This window comes from Hylaeus volcanicus, chromosome 4 (genome assembly GCF_026283585.1).
Source record: "Hylaeus volcanicus isolate JK05 chromosome 4, UHH_iyHylVolc1.0_haploid, whole genome shotgun sequence".
Classification (NCBI taxonomy): domain Eukaryota; kingdom Metazoa; phylum Arthropoda; class Insecta; order Hymenoptera; family Colletidae; genus Hylaeus; species Hylaeus volcanicus.
In genome coordinates this window covers 21,457,292-21,477,083 of record NC_071979.1, presented here as the reverse complement: position 1 = coordinate 21,477,083, position 19,792 = coordinate 21,457,292, and the positions used below count along the sequence as shown (strand labels likewise).

Genomic DNA, 19,792 nt, shown 5'->3' with positions numbered 1-19,792 from the left:
TCCTTTGTAGTTCAAATCTTCTGCACTCGTACAGTTGGTGGTCAATTGTAATTTTCTTATTACAGAAGTCGCAGAGGAGAGGGTCCGTTTTCTGTAGTATATGTTCATGTGTATTTCTGAGAATTTGTCATTTATATTCCTATGTTCCATAACAATGACTCCAAATCACTTTTTTTTTATTCAGACAACATCCAATATCCTCAAAGAACCGTCATCTTCAGTCTTCTTAAGCTCTCAGCTGCATCCCCTAAGTTGGGGTCGAATTTTTGCGCTCGTGTGTACACGGTCGTCTTCACTCGAGCTTCCTCGCTCTCCTCCAACCCACTTTTCGCCTCCCCTCGTGTGGCGCCAGAGGGATGAGATTGCAGTGGAAATCTGATTTTGTTAAAGCGATATTCAGCAACGCTAAGGAAGAAACTCCTGCGTTGGTCACAATTTACTGGTTCCGAAGCTCGAACGTTCATTCGGGCCCGCAATAAATGCCGGGCCACTCGAGCTGATATTTCAGCAGGTAGCGCTCAGGATACGCGTGAACACCGTACAGCGCCTCGTATATTTTAATACTGTTGGATCGAAACCGTCGGAAATGGCGCCCAGGGACGGCAATAAGGGCACTAACAATCTGCACGCCGCAATAAAATTCTTTACGACGCTTTCCGCGGAGGCAGCCCCTGTAAACGAGGCGGAGAGGGTTGCTTTTCGGGGGACGAGAGTTGTTTTGTGTTTCAGGACTAGGGGAGCGGGAGTGGACGTTTTTAATGGTCTCCGATACATTTTGTATATTCCGAACCCCTTTATTCCACAAATTGAAACGTCCACAAGAATACATAAAAATTTCCGCGAGCCCCACCATTCAGAATTCATTCGTCGTCACCTCAACTGTTCGTTCAGCACGATGAACCTCCACTAAATAATACGCATCATTTCACCCGAATCTTGTCGCAAGTGGTAGAGACAATCGAACACAAGGAATCTGGACGTGGAATTTCATATCGCTCTGTGATGGGATCTTTGGACGCCATTAGCGCGCTGCGAATTCGTGTTCGTTAACTTCGGTATTTTTGCGCTTCGATGCATCATCGTTTATCAAGCCAGTTGGCAATGCAGAGAGCGATGGCAGTTCCGAGTTGGAATTAAAACTCACCCTCGGATGCTCGCTGAGAGAGCGGGTAGCGGCGTTTCCTTCGCCTCCGCGTCTCGGCGTACTTCAATTCCTGTCTCGTTTCTTTTTTTCACATTCATTTATATCCGACGTTCCGCCTTCCGAAAAAAGCGAGCGCCGCTTCATCTACGGCCGTTGCATCGATCTTCCTTTTCCGACAACAGCCGCGTCCACCAGGGCTGGATCTATCGCGAAGCCAACGAAGTGGGTTGCTCGGGGATGCACACAGGAAATGTTAGGAATTTTTCTTAGGTGAACTGTTTATTGTTATTTGAATTCTTTTAAGGTACTGGAGAGTACAGGCCTTCATGAAGCTAGAAAATAATTTTTGAAGAATCAAATATTTTCACGATAAAGCCTTTCGTGAAAAGTTTCGGAAAAAGGAGCTCCACCTCCCTCCACAGTAATTACCCGGAGGACTCGATAACTCTGAATCCGTCATTGATGCCCCCTGTCTCCCTCCTTTTCTTCCGCTCGTTTAACCGCCATGTTCGATTTCATTCTCGCTCTTAGGCTCGCATTGTACCCGCTCTCTCTTTGTATTCTTTGTTGCATTAGATTTTGCCGGAATCGAACACGGAAATGTAATAATGACGGCTCTGTCCGAAAGTGGCCATAGGGTCCGGCTTTAATTAAAAAAAAAAAGAAAAAAAAAGGTGATCATTCATTCTTTCGCCATTATTTCCATTGTCTGTCTGCGCTCGTGCGGCCATCTGTCGGAGATAATTAACGGCAAAGTGGAGCACCTTCCTCCATTTTTCAATTTGTCATTCAACGATACTGGCGAAACTGAAACGACGTTCAATGCCGTGCTGTGGATTTTTGATACTCCAATTACTTGGTGCTTTCTTCGGTAATACGAATACCGTGAAACTGGTCGACGTTGGCTGTCCTTTCATTTTCATATTCTACAATTCACCAATTTTTCTTAAGTGTTTTTAATTTTTTTTATTTTAATCAACAGCAGATTTATTATTATTGTTCATGAAATAGTAGGTGCAGAATATGCAATAGATTTTTTTTGTGAGGAACTGTTATTGAGAAAATTAATTTTCAGGAGTCAGTGGACAAGCATACGATTAAGCCGCCTCGGCTGGCGCGTCTGACCATTACTAGCTTTTTCTATTTGCGCTGGGTAGCAAGGGAACATTGGCGTTGGGTATAGCTTACTTTCCATCGTTTCTACTATAATGTCTCGTATATGAGGCAATTTATGTAATTACTATAGCACGGTACAGTGATAGAGAGTGTAGCAATATAGTTATTAATAATAATTATTATGTGTAACGATAGCATCTTGCCACTATTATGAAAAGAAACAAGAGACATCGAACTTGTGAAATTCCTAAGTTATCACATTAAAATAAAAATATTTCTTAATAATTTCAAACTTTATACCAAACACTAAGGAACAAAGATCCTTTGAGAAAAAATGAGATTGCACGAATCTAAAGCAACCAGCAGTGCTGCAGTAACAAAATACCTGTTCATGTTAATAATGTCATCGTAATGAAATTCTTATTATTTCCGGACAAATAAGGCTGGAGATTAAAATTGAGGAATGTTTACTTCCTGTCTATAATGGCGGATATTTGGAAACAGATATTACTCACTCTTATTTAAATACGACATGCAATTTGTTGAATGTTGTATTTAACTTTCCACGTTTCTATAATTCGTACGTAGAGAATTTATTTGCCCCTACACATCAATGAAAAAAGTAAACTTTAAACGATAAACATTTCCATTTATAATTTTTATTGGATTTAATTTCTTTCTAGATTGGACGTGATTAATTTATATATACATATTGATGAAAAGGGAAAACACAAAGGAGAAACCTCCTTATAGTTTTGACAATCAAATTAATTACCATTGTGCGCAACACTCGGTTTCCATTTGTTATCTACGGATTCTGTGCCATTTCAGAAGAAGTAAAGGCGACTGAGCGTGGAACTTGGAAAATGGGATGCGGCGTCAGCTTTCCAGCGAAGCGTTTCGCGAAACTTGACTTTGGAGGGCTTAAAGAGCTCGAACTAGCAGTAAATTCCATCTTAATGCCTTTCGCGTAAGCACTGACGATATTTTATATCTTCTCCGCCCCCTCGGAATAAATTATAATGACCCAAACTTCGGGTAACAGTTTCCTATATTTTCTTTTAGTTCGTCAATTTCTGCTGACTGACTACGAGAGATTCAATTTTGAGGAAAATATCGAGTAAGTCTACAGATTTTATGGAATTCTGAATATTCTGAAAACTAGTATTTATAGACAACTGATACTTTTAGTTTTCTCTGATGATCATTAATTCCTTTCTCTTGGAAGATTTATTTTGCGATGAAGTAATAAAATCTATGTAAACATAATATACATCATGATTGGCAAAGGGCTCAAAAACTGAAGTACAATTAGTTCAAGTTATAGTGAGGTTTCTACCTCACGAAACCTAATAGCCCAGAAACCTAATCTTGAATGACCTTTATAATTTCAGTTTCATCTTGTTCTAACCGTAGAAATTAAAATAAATAATTCTAACATCCACGGCGCCTGCTATCGTGTCCAACATGTAATTTACATTCTTCCTTAAAAGTATATTTCTTGATTTTTGCGGCGCTCGCGTTATTTACCATTTCAACTTCGTAATTTAATCGAATCGCTTCCAGGAAAGCGTTCGGAATTTGTTCGTGTATATCCTCGTCGTTGAAAACGGAAGCTGGCACGGTATGCGATATTTATCGATGACGAAGTAGAGCGGAAAAACGAAGAAAGACGTAGAAAATTTGTTGTTTACCGTTCTTTCGCGATGCCTCGGTCGCGCATCGCTGGATGAAATGTTGCTGTCTCCGCTTCCTCGACCTTTTCCACCTCTTTGTCTTCCTCTTCATCGTATTTCAGCTTGACTGTCGTAAAAAGCCTCGCGTCCTGTATCACGTGCATGCAAGAAAGAGCTCGCGCCGTATGCTTATTTATGAATGCCGTTTCGTATCCTTCGATCCGCACCGTCGATCGATCTACGCGGTTCGAGGATTGATCGACGCGTACTGGTGTGGCTGAGACTTGTTGAATTTATTCGACAAATATTGGAGTAGCCAAACAAATAGTCGTAATATTCGAATGATAATCGAATACTTTATACTCGAATAATATTTGAAGAGCCAAACACTCGAAGAATTTCTTATCGAATATCTTTAAAAAATCCTTATTAATTGGATCTTAAATAAAATTACAACGAAATTTGCGAAATTTGACACCTTTAGCAGAAGCAGAGTAAAATAGCGATGGATACCTGTTGTACGAAACATTGTTGGCAAAATTATGCAAGAATTTCCTGGCGTTCCAAACTTTCAAGCATTTTATTCTTCACTTTTCATTTTAATTTTTCTACGACCAGCTCTGGAATTCCTTCTTTCGAGTGTTTTTTAAAGAAAGAATAAAATCCAACGGAGAATATTTTTTAATTCCACGGTATTGTTTGCTCTGCTCTGGACGAGAAATAACATACTAAAGAAGATTTGATCAGCAACGGTAGAATTTGACATTATTGACAATTTCAGGAGAATATTAATATTCGCTATAAAATTGAACGTTTAACGCGCGGCGATAAAACGTGTGCATGCACATCCGAGCAATTATTCCATTTAAATGCCATTTAACGAATTGACTTTCACGCCGGGTGCAATTATCACAAGTATTTATTCGTGTTTCTATGCGAAACTGAATCATAATAATTTTCCGAATAAACAGAATTGATCAATGACTACTTTTTCTTGGCACATTAAACACTTACTAAACGGCAGAAAAACGTTCTGGCAAATTTATACCGCAAATGAAGGTACAACATTTTTTTAGCACAAGAAAAAGAACAGTAAAGAGTATCCCATTCGCAGCATATAAAAATTCAAATTTAACAAGAGTGGACATGCATAATTAAGTAAGTCATCAAACTCTGCTCTGCTCGGCAGTGAGACAAGTGGCACGATTAGCAAATCGTAATTACGTGAGTCACGTCGTTTCCAGTTCTCGCGAAACATTCGCCCGTTTCGACAGAAAAAGGAAAAACTTAATTTTCGAATAACAACCGGGTTATTCCACTAGGCTTTTCAATTGCTGGGCGTAGAAAGGGGGATGCCGAACTGTGAAAGTTTTAAGTACTTTTTCTACGGGGGCACGCTAAAGCTGCATTCATAAGGCGCACGAGCCCTGAAGTTCAGGAAGGAAGCCATTGGTACGGCCTGGAGAAGAACGAACTGAAGAGGGGCTCGGAGAGGGCTGGAAGTAAAACGCTCCGCGAATTTTCTCGCAATCGAGAAACTTTCGCGAACCTCGAGTTGTAATTAATTTAATTGACAGAATGGTCAGCACGTTGAGCAGCGCGATTAAGGAAACATTTCTCGGTGATTCTGGGGGATTGAACCGAGTATCAGTGAAAGAAACTGGGTCCGTTTAATGCGGTTATATTTCCACCGAATGCCTCGTGTGATATGGGAATCGATAATGGAATTACTGATGCAATCTTTTAACTTTTCTGGAATGTGTAACATTCTCGTTCATGTTTTAAAAGGCTGCAAATAACGAAATACACAGCGGGGAGGGAAAATTGCAGAGACGAATGAAGCATTTATTACAATTTTGAACGATCTCTTTGACCATTTTTGTTTTTATACGTTCTGATATTTCTATTTGAAGTTTTCTTCAATAAAATTTCATGTGTAAACGAAATCTGATTAGTTGATGTCAGACAGGAACGTACCAGACAAATTTCACGTGGTTAGCTTAGGCTAACTTTAATAACGATATGTTCAAAATTTGCAGCGATACTCGAGCTACCCTTTTCCGGAATGATAAACGATGGCGTTCATCTTACGCTCGACGTAATTTTCACGTCCGCGTTTGTTCGGCGTTGTGCGAAGTCATGCGATGCGAGAATAGACGCGTGGCACTTCGTGTTAGCCTACCACGGTGATCGTTAGCACGCCTCGAGTAACGTATCTGTTATCTTGATTTTCGTGTGTCTGAAAAACTTCCTTTTTGTTCAACGCTGTGTAAAGTCAGGCGATGCGAAAACAGACACGTGGCACTTCGTGTTAGCGCGCTATGGTGATTATTCGTAAGCTTTAAGTAGCATTTTTGTTATCTTGATCTTCGTTAGGAAGTACGGAACGTTTGCCGAAAATATTTCCTTGTTAATAGTTTTCAAAATATACTCGGAAAGTGATAGATCTAGTATATTTTTGGGGACGGGTAAACTCTTTAATATTATAATATTTAGTTAGGATTTACACCATTCTATTCCTCGTTAATGAGGTATCTTTATTAGACACTTTATTTAAATAGTTTTTCATCCTAGATGATGCTCATCTCTGAACCAAACCTCATTCAAAACGTAAAGTGGTGTTCCACGAACATAGTGATTCTATCTTTGTGTTAATACTTTTTTCTCACTCGATATCTTTAATAATTTATTCCCTGGCGCAGCAGCAAATTCGTCTCCTGGCTGGTTTCACGCAAGCTACTCGAAATCTCATTAACTCGCAGAAATTCTCTTAGGTGTTCACCGCTCACCCTTTGCTGGGACGTGATTAGAGTGATAGAGATCAAAACATCTTCAGATTGCGCACGTGCTTCCCGCTATACGATTAAGAGCTTTAACGCTCGAATTGGTCGCAACGAACGCGTAAATCTTCCGTCTGACAGACACGATGTACACAGTGTCGATGCAAATTCACCCTGTCCCTCGTTCTCTAGGCGTCAAACTCGCGAGGAAATCCCGTGGCTTGATTATTGCGAAAATTTTCAAATTCAAATCATTCTTTCGGTGCAGATTCGTTCATATTAAGGTTGATAGCTTAACTGGATTAGTTGAGAAAAGATGCTTTAACGATTCAGAAAATTTGAACGTATTATACAATTCTGTAGAGGGAATAAATTGAGAGTTAAATTAAAGTAGACCATAAAAGAAGCTTCTCGTATTTCTACAAAGGAAATAAATTTTCATATCTAATATTATTAATAGTTTCGCTTTGTTAGTAGGACTGTACAGTCTGTGTAAATGTTAAAAGTTCTGAAATTAGGGGTTGCCGTGTTGCCAACGATAAAATGACTATTGACGTGTCTTCGTGGCACTCGCGTGTTTACTCGCGCAACAGTTGGTGGTAGGGATGCAGTCAAGTCGTGAATTAAGTGAGGGGCGAAGAAGGATGCTCGTAAGTGAACGGAACAAACAAAAGAAAAATAGAACAATCAAGCGGACAGGGGTGTCTTTTCTTCTTTTCTTTACGTTAGCAAGCGTCGACTGCTGCGTTTAAATAGCCTAAAATAGATTTCAAATTTCACGTCTCTCGTTCATATTAAATGTATTCATATGCATATAGATAGTACGTGGCAAAACTACTTTTAAAGAATGATTTTTTATGAAACATTTATTAGCAATGAATATGCGGCATTTTCACCGACAATTATTAAAATCGAGATTATATCGGTAAATTGATTCGTATGTGTAATAGATATGCGTAGACCGTGGACGGTTTTAGCATCAAACTCCAAACGAACTTGTTACTCGATCCGATAATTACTCTCGCCGTTGAAAGCTTCGGGGACCGTTTTATGGATCCGTTCTTCAAACTGATTTATGACGGTCTCTTTTTACAATTCAGCATCTAGAACGGCGCTCGAGCGAAATAGACGGGATGGGAGGAATCAAACGTCAGTTCTCTGAATTTCTTGCACGAAGGCATGATTCTCAGCAACCTACACAAAGGGAGTGTACGAGTGGTCGCCTAAATAGTTAAATTAGATAATGGCGGCAGGCCGACGAGCAGGACCGGCACGTGAAATTGGGTCAATTGATTCCTCCTCCGTCGTTATTATCGTCTCCTGGCTAACTCGTCTTGTTTGCGCTAAATCGACTGTTCGATAATAGCGATTCGTCGCCGAAAGTGCCATTTAAAATGCTCTCTTAATCCACTCGAGCCGGTTTTAAACATTCTGCAGACGCACCATGGAATCGCCGAAGAGGCTTGATGCTAAAAATTAAACAGACTGGACTTTTTTTTAGTGCTACTAATCCTAGAAAGGGTGTCATCGTTCGCCAGATATAAACGTTTATAACTGGAGTAATTAAAAATATTTGTAATATAATTGAGTAGAAATAATGTAAAAATCTTAAACAACGAGACTATTAACATTGAAAACAATTTATTAAACCAGAAGAAAAACAGAGCATCCCCTTAAGAGACCGTAATAGTAGAGCTACTTTATTCTGATGAATATTAATATTCGTGCCTGTAGATGGAGTAAACTTCTCCTAGCATACAATTAATCCCGCTTTCAGGTGACAAAATGAAGTCAGTTCGCATGAAAGCGATGCTGCTACTTAATTTTAATTCCACTCGATGTTAACTTCATATTTGTCGTTCTTCTTTCATTTAACGCTTAATTCTCTTAATTTTTAATATATCATTTAGCTACCACAGCAACCGTGCTATTATTATCTTCAGTTTGGGTTCAACTTCGCGTGCACTGCCTGATGAGGAAAGCGAATAGGATACTCCGAGAATGAGATAGATAGAGCAACTGGGATTCGCTGAATTCCGTATAACGGATGTTTGTCATTCGACCCATACCCAGCAGTGTGGATGGACTATTGACGGTGAATGTTCCATCCACACTAGTAGGTATTTCCCCAATGACAAACATTTATTACACAGAGTTCGGTGTATTGCAGTGTCAACCATTAACACGAAATAAATAGTCTTGGAATTTCATGCATTTATGGTGCATACCTAGACACGTATATTTTTCATATTTGAATACTCTATAAATGAATAGAACAGTATATTTATCACTAAATCGGTATTTTTTATTAACCCATCTTTATTGTCTTATCTTAAATTATCTGTAAACAGATACCAATATGATTATAATCATCAACAGGTTGAAATGAAATGCTTACGTCGACCATGACGAAGTCATCTTGAATATTTCAATTCGTTTTCGGTGACTCGTGGACACAGTAGCCCTCAGTTTCTAATAATTTCACGTCCAGCGATAGGGATTCGATGAAATAGAAGACAGAAAGAGGGTCACGAAAGCCTTTGTAGCGAAGGATTTGCACAAAGTTGCCACATCAGCTAGGTACAATCCTCCATTCGAAGTAGCAGAAATAGTTACAATGGGCTTTTGGAACTTGGAGAGCATCGCGGAAGAATGGCTGGGTTTGTCCAAGCTGAATGTAACCGAGACGATTTTAATGCGAGGAAAAGTGTGGCGTTTCAATGCACTGGAAATTCGAAGCTTGTTACTTTTATGGAAAAAGAAAGAAGATATGATATATTGGAATCTTTATTATTAACTGCACGCTACAGAAATTTTCAGGTGTTTTGGTCTGGCAGCCAACATGTTAAATTTCAGATTTTCCAAAAAGTGGAGTTAATCGATTTGTGCAGCGAACGCCTCATATATTATTACTCACGAGAGTCGATCGACCCTATATTCGATCAACAATCTGTCGCTGAACGCTCATCATAGATCTTTTTATCCGTCGATACCTCACTCAAGTTTCTAACAACGTCAGTTTCACGAGCACAAGACGCGCCCTTCATCTTATTTACCGGGAAGGGAAAGGCCCTCGTTCCTTCATCGCTGGAAATCACTGCGTAGATCAATGAACCCGGTGGACTCGGGGCATAAGGAGAAAGGAGGTTCGAGTTCCTCCTCTTGGGACTGATCGAAGGTGTACAGAGTTAACCCTATTTTCACCCTCGAGTCACGATGGCAAATCCTCCGGTTCCCTGGGGCGAAGTTCGGTAAACATCGACGTTAACTTTGCCGTCGAAGGAAGGAGCCCAGGGCTGGGAAACAAGCGAGAAGTATGACGCCACTTTTGAGCAACAAAACCTTCCTAGGTCGCAGTCTTATGGGAATTAATGGGTGGAGCGCCGCGTGTTCGGATTGGCGCAGGTATTTTCAGAGCGTCGTCAGGGAAAAGTTCTTCGCGAGTATCAATTACTGTCTCGAGAGCTCCACGGGATCGATAGACAGTATTTTTAGCGAAGAAGAACCGGGAGATGTTGAGCAAGTCTCGTCGTCATAATTGTTTTCCTTCGTACAGAACGTTTGCTCGAACCGGAGATATTGGTTTTTGTTATGCTACTTTTAGCAAATTGAAAGAGAAATTTTTAGTTCTCGTTCCTTTATCGGTGTCACACATTTTTCTGGTTATTTTATATTAACCCTATCAACCTGAATTATTCTTCTTTTTCGTAGAGATTGTGTTTTCGAGGAAAACTAGTCTTTCTTCATGTGCACAAATAAGGACATTCGTCCTAAACGATAGTTTTAAATTCCTCAATTGTGGACGTCAGGTCTGAAAGGGTTAATATTTCGATGTTTTTTGTTAGATTTTTATAGCTTGGGTAACTATGAATGCGTGCTAAGTTAAGTATGTACTTGGAAGTAAAATTGTGATGGCAATATATGAATATTTACTATGACGATAATATAGGAATATATAGGAAAGTAATTATACAGGTACAGAGTGCTACAGAAACAGGTTACAGAATCCTCGATAAATGCAGACAATGAGGCTGAAAATTCCTGCAGGTATCGAAATTCAAGTAATGATCGAGGTTAACTAACCTAATAAGATGGAACTCCACTTACCCAGCGCAGGGTTTCCTGAGAAGCTGTTGCATAGTCTCGAACAACTTCCCAGGGAAGGTAGCTGAAATTTGATCGCTGTTATCTCTCCAGCTCGATCGCCTTCGTACACAGGTTGTTTCAGAACTGTAGGTGGAGTCTTAACTAGTTAATGAAACCCACGGAAACAAAGAAGAAAACACAAGTAAACGTATCCAAAATACACACCCAAGAACTAATCGTTTTCTACTTATTCAGCTATTTGTTTCTTTTTGAAAAATTTCTCCAAGGATTCACCAAAGAAAGCTTTAGGATTTCATTGTTAATAAAACGCAAATGGTATCGAATTACACGTGTAGAAGATGGTGTCCTTTGGGTTCACCGTGTGACCACACTTCAAGCGTATATCGTCATTACAAAAAAAACTCCCGAATCCCCTTTTAGAAAACCTTTTATACGCAGATACACTTCTGTCGTTACAATTGCGTTTTCTATGCCACGCCAACCCTCCCGATACCTTTTCCTTTCTCCGTAATCGTCTCCCTCTCTCGCTCCTATTGTGCACACTTTTTTTTTTTTGTATTTCTACACATATAATGCGCGTGCGTGCAGGTGAGATTGATCGCGAACGTACCATGTGTCCATCGTGTGTGCTCATAAACCATACAACGGGGATCCATCGGTCCGTGACGAGTTACGCCCCTCACAACCGTGATGTTTCCTGTGGATGGAACCAGCTACTGGAAACCGGTCCTCCCCGGACAGAAGGGGGGCAGAAGCCCATGTCAATAGATCGATGCCAGACGCAATTTGACCGAGAGTACTATGGAAGGCCGCGTGTGGCGGGGATTCATTGAATTTTATTCGGTGCTTGCGAATTTGATAATGGAGAACGATACGAGGCCCATTCGGTTCGATCGTGCCGCCGATGATATCGAAGAAACGCGATCGTGCGAAAGCGTTCTGTTGCTATTAACACGGTAGCAATTACCGATACGATGGATTATCGATCAGATTGCTAGGATTACCGGGAATCGTTCGGCGGAAGGTATTATTTGGACTTAGGGAGCATGATATAGTAATCCCTCGAGGTAACGACGGATTTTCTCTTTCGATATAACGAGAATCGCCCTTAATATTGTATAGCTTTAATTGGCGCGAGTCGCGAGACGAGTTCGTTAAGTGACGAATGATTGCTGGTCAACGGAAAACTTCTTCTCGAAGCATTTTCGTGAATTTTTCCCGGTGAAAATAATCCCAAACGCAGCAGCATTCGAACTACTTTTAATTAGATTGCGTGATTTAAAAGTAATACGAATGTAGTCGTGTTTGAACTCGTTTTAACTGGAATAATGTCTCAAATCCATTAAGGGTATCCTGTTGAGATATCGTGAAAAGGACAGGCATAAATTAATCAAATTTGAAAGCATTAAATATGGAGACAAAAAATTGTATCAGTCAAAGCATCAATGCAACCAAGTGTTTGACGCTTAATCTACAACCTGGGACAGCAACCTTGATCGTATTTACATAATGTGTTCGTAATTGCGTGATCACTCTTCCACGACTAATGATAGCAGCAGTATTCTCGAAAACACGCATCTCGAGAGCCCGATAACCATTATTGGATCAAGTTTGCTTCGCGATTTTTCAAAACGCCAGCAATTTCCCTGATAGTCCTCCGTTCGTGTAATACTAAAGACTTAAAGGTAACTTCATGATAAATATAGGCCACGGTAGACGAGGAAGAGCAAAGTTTTTCTTCGGTTTGCTGCAGCGATTCGCTAAAGCACTGGTGCAGAATGGGACACACGATCCCGGTCGGTTGCGGCTTTGGAACTGTAATTCGAATACATCCCTGAAAATTTGATAGCACGCGTCGGCGTATCTTTGTCATAGGACTATTAGACTATTGAAACTGCATGCAATCCCTGAATTACGGGAAAAGGAAATTTCCCCGTTCGGATTACACGGTCGCGCTAATTTAAAGGTAACGCCACCGTCGTCCCATTTACGCCTACTGTGCGCCACCGAGCACAATGCCGCGTATGCTGACCCACTTACCCCAATTCTTTCGTTACCTTCAGCGTGAATCTCATTTCGCAACCGATCCGTCCGTAATTTTATCCCATTTCGCGAACAATCTGCACGAGTGTGGGACGCGCGGTGACCCGCGACTTCGCTAAAGTGGGCCTGATGAATGTTGTTCCGACTTTAAAATTAGAAGCAGTGTAATAGCCAGATAACTTTGGTCTTGATTGGTCCAATGATGACAAAATAATCGAAACTCGCACTCCACGATCTCCTTCCGACTCTTGCATCGTTCCTAACTTCGCCCACTGTGCTCTAATCGCGAGTAACGGAATGTAACGAGGCGACGCGATGCACACAAGTGGTTTACCAAGAGTTTCGCTTACAGCACTTTACACGACTATCAATCACCCTTGTTCGTCTTCGCGGAACATTTCTTGTTACATCGTTACTGTATCCGAATCAAAAGTATTCGACGATCCATTAAATCATAGAAATCTCGCAGCGAGTTAGGGGTTCAATTTTTGAACTAGGTCCTCGAAGGGGTAGTTTGATACGTGGAGTAGTTGTGGTTTTTCACAAATTAGTTGCGGTGGAACTGTATACTTCAGAGTTTGCGCATGTAACACATGAATATGCATTGTATGTAGAGTGCAAAAACATTTTTATTTTTTTTTTTTCACATAGTCAATTTTCATTCAACATGGCGCCCTTATACCGATGTTCGTCCGCCATCAATCTGACTTTCAAATTTGAGAAGAGATTCTTATTTACAAATGCATGATTCACGATTCGAAATAGGATCTTTTCAAGAATGTGAAAAATATCAAAGTGTTAGCGTTTTAAACTCTTTTTTACTATTTTTATGCTTTCCTTCCAAGCTTTCTTCTTACAGATCTTATTTTCGTAATTGCAATCCTAGAATAGAATCTTTTCCACAATGTTTCCAACCACGGAAACTATCGTTCCACGGAGAAAACGAATTTTCTATTTCTTAAAATCGTCACCGACCCTTTAAATTGTACAAGAGTACTCTTTTATCGAGTTGATGACGTCTGTTGACCACGCAATCGGGAGTTCGCGATAAGAAGAGCATTTTGCAAAATCTCCAACGAAATATCAGTCCATTCTTTCCTATCCTTTAACGAAGAGTTTCGGTTTGAAGTCGCGGAGATGGGAAAAATTCCCTCGTTGTTTTATCCGGCTCCATCGAGTTTCCCGACTTCGGGAACGATGATTCGTGTTGAGCTAACTCCAGTTGCTTTCTTTCGGCGCCACTTCGTGTCGTTATATACACTGGGCGACTCAGGGAATTCGAAGGGAAGGATAATAAAGGCGGTAACGTCATACCTTCGTAGACCGTGCTGACTCTTCAACTTCATGGGATTTATCCGAGACCCTCCATTTTCCGCAGATCTTTTTACCTTCGTCGGGGATGCAGAAGCTTCTGTCTTCGATTTCTCAAAAACGATGTCGATACGAACACTTTACCAGCATTTAGTTATCTATACCTAAAATTGTGTTACTTTCAAAGTTAAAGAGAATACACTCGGTGTTTATGGACAAAATCACAAGTAAGTGATAAGAAAGTAAAATTCCAAGTTAGACTTGTATTAAATGTAATATTATCGTTAAAAACGAGAAAATTATTCGAATATCAAATATCTGAAAGTATTTATTTAAAATTCTGTAGGAGTGTAATCCAACTCTGACGAAACTACATCAAAGTTAATGTGATTCAAGTAAATACGAAGGAACATGTATGTAAATTATGTGTGAGAACCGCCACGTGAACTGCTAGTTCCTTAGATATACCTATGATTATGATTCAAATATGGTAAATTCAGAGTTGCATTACATAATAAGTAGAAACTTGGGGAGTGGGGATTCAAATTATTTGGAATTAGAGAATAGACTACACAGGTAAAGTTTCATCAAACATTCGAGTCATTGTTGTTAATAAAATAATGACAGCATTACGTAAAAAGGAAAACGTTTCTCAATCAATTGCTTACATTCTGTCGTTATCTGTGTATTCCTATGTTAATTTGTACATCTTGCTAACAGACTATCATTAAGCTTTGAAAACTATTGGAAACCAGTCATGGTGATGTTGGTATTTGCATTCTGGTAACAAGGTAATCTACTACTCGCGTAACGCAAGTACAGTCACGTATTTAGTTAGTGTAGGTCAATTACTTTTCTGGTCCGGGACAAATTGACCCTAATCGACTAGTTATGTAACAAGTCCTTCTATCTATGAATTGTCGGTTAAAATAGAAATCTCGTTCGTTTACGTATGCTTGTTACTGTCAACATTTGACAAGTTATTTTAAAACTGAGTGACTCTTATTATAAAATGTTTCTTTACTCCGTTAGCAATTTTTGGTCCCTTTTATTGATCATTCGAATTGATTAAACTAAATCAATCAAGTGCTCACAATTAAATTTCCTTTGAGTAGCAGTTTCATCGTTTATTCATACTTCTGTAGGTCTATTTACCTCCCACTTTCGCTTCCATTTGTTTTTCTGCACTGGTTAACATCCATCCTTGTGCTCCTTGAGCAAAACAGTGGAACGACACCTCAACGAGGTTCTGAATTGGATCGAGTCCTTAAGTGCCACATAACCGTTTATGCGTGAAACTTATGTTGCTATACTAACGTTCCCAAATAAACTTGCTTTCGATACTTAGAAAGATACTAGAAAGATACAATATTTTATTGAATATAATATTTCCCTTGAATTTACTTAGAACACTTTTCAGTGCATCGTTCTATTTGCAATTAAGAACGTAAATTATTATTATTGTAATAGTAATTAGGCTCTTGATACCAAAGGAATTACTCCTCGTACACTGATCCTTGTTATTAATTGTATTTTACTTTTTATTTCGTCTGGATACTCGGGGTGGAAAGTTACCGTTCGAGGGAAGGAAAAGAGTTCCACGAAGGAACGGAATTCTACAATTTATGACCCAGCCGGATCGAGCGTTCGCCATAGTATCGTAATACCCCGCGATATAAAGCCTCCCCATTGCACGTATCTGCAACATCCGGGCACACGTTGCACGTCATATAGATGTTACAATGCAGACCGATTCCCGTGAGTTTTTACTCCCCGTGTCATAGAAAATTTATTCTAAAAATAATACAAACAGGACGCGTTTGCACTAGTCGGACGGTTATTTTTCGTTACCGCGACGGTCCCATCTGCTCGCGGATTTGCGTTTCTACGTTTGCCATAATGCAATGATACACCTGTACACCTATATTTATTAACAATATTTCTTTTGCGGTTCTGCTCATACCTCGACCAAAGGGTGTATTTTGACAACGGGGTTTTCGATGCAGATAACTAGAAATATGTATTGATAAAAGTATTTCGTAATCAGTAATCATAAATGTTTAAAACATTTGCAAAGTATCGTCAGGACGAAGATAAAAATGACAAAATATGTTTTGAAATATGAATGTTGTAATATGTGTATCTTACTAATTTAACTATGCACTCTATGATTTTATACTACAATATTTCTGGAATATTGGAATGGTAACATATAGGGTTAGCGATTTGAAATGTTCAAAAGTGGGGACGATAACTTCGCGTGCCTCCCCGTGGACACATAAATCCAAAGAACGATGCACAGATGGCATCTACACGGCAAAGTCCGTCGCTTCGTTGCGTCTCGCACGAGCGCTCCAGAATCGCGAAGAAAAGCTACCTAATATAAATTCATGCCGCGTCCTCGAAAATTACGAGCGATATCAAGCGAAGGAAACAGTTGCCAGGTCGGCCACCGCGGGACACTTTGTCTCGTTAACGTGACCGAACGTCTACCGACAAATGTGAAATAATTTTAACACCAGTTCCCTGTAGAACGGGAATTTTCGAGTCTCGAATAAATTTCTTTATCACTTCTTTCGTCGTATCGCTTCGAGGATAGCTTCTGACCTGAATTGTAATTGGAGCAACTTAAAGCTGGAATTGTTAAAATATTTTATATAGGCACTCATACAAAATTTTCAAATTCCACTTCCACTTAAAAATGAACATGGTATACGATACATATAACATAATTATTAAATATAAATAACATATATCATTTCTTACATGAAAATTAACTAGTAAGAAATGATATATGTTAGTTATTTAATAATTATGTTATTAGTTTTGTTCTGTTTTATTATGTTGTTCGATTCTTTTTTAAAATTATTATAATTTATCTTTAATAAATTACTTTCCGAAAGAACATTTGGAGGCGTGGAACGTTCGAATACTCGAACGTAGGAAAGATTCCACAAATGGTCTCAGACCAAGCACGAAGACGGAATTGTGCGTTACTCAACTTTTGCGATAATAAATGCATAACTTCCGAGAACTCGTTCGAAGGAAACGGAAAGCCTTGTTTTAAACAGCGGCGGATCCGTTGATGCGCTGCGTTAACAAGTTGCAGGGAACTTTAAGTTTATAACGAATGCGACTTTATATAATGAAGAAAGTTGTAAATGAACTGAAAATCCAGCGACTCGCACAGTCGTCTACATTCCTTGGCAAACGCGTCTGGAAATATTTTTAAATGACCCGTACGGAAATACGTGTGACAATTATAAAGGAAGGGCTGAAACGTTTTAACCGACAAAGGAAAGCAAACCGCGCTTGTAATTGCATTTGTTTTCATTTTTATCAAGACTTATTATTATGTTTTATAAGTGATTCTAAAGCAGTGTTTTTTCTTTCTGTGCAGCACGTCGATTGAACGAATATATCCACCACTACGAACCACTCTCCTACCCTACGGAAGAGATCCACCGAAGTCACCTAAGGGCCAAGAGGTCGGTTACCCGCGACAATTCCGTCACTCTGAAGTTTCGGTCGCACGGAAGGGACTTTCACATTCGACTGAAGCGGGACCTGACTACCTTTAGCAATAACCTAATTATCGAGGGCCCTTCCGGCGAAGCGGAGGACCTCGACACCTCGCACGTTTACCAAGGCCACGTAGTTGGTAAGTTTTCTGAACTTTTTCCAAACTCAATTAATCAAATTCACTATAATTTCATTTATAGTACGTTTGTTTATAAATTCGGACCTTAGTTTACAGATCTTCTTTTTTCTTTTGTATATAGTACATGTATTATATAATTTTCGTTTTATATTCTTTGGTCGTGTTTTTATCAAGTATATAAGATCAGAAAACCAATCGACTGTTTTTATGTTATCTGGCTCGATACTAAATACAATCGTTAATAAGACACTCGAAGATAAAATTACAATTTATATTTTAGAACGATATTACATCTGAATAAATAAAAATTAGCTGACTAATTGTCCAATCGAATCCACATTGGGAATAATTTCAATCCTTGGTCTATTACTCCATTAAAATATTACCCGTCTCCATCGAAATGCCAAACTCTGCTATAGATACGTCGCGTTGTAAAACACGGACCGACGTATGAAATAGTTTAAACACAAAGTGAGCCTCTTGCAGCATAAATCACGATCCGTTTGCTCCCTAAGTGTGCGCTGTTACATTCTGAACTCTGACCTCAGCGAGATAGTACCGTTCCACGGTATAGTCAGCGCATTATATCCACCGTACACCCACGTTCCTCGCAGTATCCAGGTGTGGCACGCAAAAGTGCGTGTCACGGTAGATACCGGGTGAGACCTTTATTTCTAGCGGAATAATTTACGGGAATTCGCGCGCAAAGGGACGGTTTTAAATTATGGATTCGTTCGTTGGAAAAGAGGGGGGGGGGGGGGAGTGTTGGGACGGTTTATCTTTCACTTTTGTGCTTGCCACCTTCCGGCGACCTGGTTATGCCCCGCAGAACAGGAAGATAAAGTTCCTTACTTCGACTGTTCAATTAGAAAACGTTTCGAATAAATGCCTGGCATTTACGTGTCGTGGAAATTGGGTCGGAGAGAAGAGCTCCAGGGTTTTTCATCTACAGTGATTATCAATAGCTACGTGATAATATTTTGCATAAAAATTATTCTTTCAGAGATGTTGAAAACTTTAATAGCTATAATTTATTGGCAAAAATTGGAAAATCAGTGATTTACTCTAAAAACAAACAGATTAGAACTTCGCTCCAGGAATTGCAGCACGCCCAAGTTTCAAGGAAATCCGACATATTTTCACGAAAATAGAGCCACGGGGGAGAAAAAAGTTTCCGCACAGCTTCGAGTTATTTTTCCTCAAAGACTTACAATTACCGTCGCGCTTTGTGTTTTCTTTACCACCCCTCCCTCCCTCCCCCCGTTCTTTTTATTTTCGCGTATTGAACGCCTTGCAAAAATGGAGCGTGCGGCGCAAAAAGAACAGCTTCCTAGAAGAGAGAATTCCATCTCGTGCTTGTTCCCTCTTTATGATAGCAATAGTGTTTCCACAACTGTAAAAATAAAAATGGATAATAGAAATGGAGAGAAAGTGTTTATCGATCATTTTTTGCTTTTCCCTTCGAGTGTTATACGACAGATGTGGTTTTTTAAAATGGCGTCGTCACGGTTACACGCACAGAAAATCGACGCTCTCGACGCTAGTTTTCGCGTGATCATTTGTTGGCGGTTGGCGGTGTAGTTAATTTTTTCATTCCAAGTCTGAAATGAAACGGGGGTCTTATGTCGTCCTTCCATACGCCATAGTCCATCTACCTTTCTATGCATTCGTTGGAGATACGTAATTTTTTGCCGAGAAACAATTCCCAGTGGAATTAAAAAAAGCATAAAAATTGGTTTAACGAAGTACGTTCCATTACATCTTTCATCGGGTTTCATTCTCTCGTTTCATCAATTTTCATTCCACTGTTTTCAGAGGTAAAAGGTGATGTATAATAACGATTGCGTTGTTATACATCATAAATAAAGATCTGAATTTAATTTTGAAGTTAATTATAAACATAGAATTTCACAATTCAAATTTTAATTTAAAATTCTTAACGTCATTTTGCGAG

At 39.5% G+C, this 19,792-nt stretch overlaps 1 protein-coding gene across 4 annotated transcripts in view; it reads left to right on the top strand.

Moving 5' to 3' along the window:
• Nucleotides 1-19,792, top strand: part of LOC128875779 (disintegrin and metalloproteinase domain-containing protein 10) — a 117,219-nt gene that overhangs the window by 76,841 nt on the left and 20,586 nt on the right. For all 4 annotated transcript variants that reach the window (XR_008456882.1, XM_054121657.1, XM_054121656.1 and 1 more), the window contains exon 2: nt 17,578-17,838. Coding sequence is in view for 3 of the 4 variants with exons in the window: in XM_054121657.1 (XP_053977632.1) it covers nt 17,578-17,838 (261 nt within the window). In the remaining variant the exon portion in view is untranslated. The remainder of the gene's footprint in view (nt 1-17,577; nt 17,839-19,792) is intronic.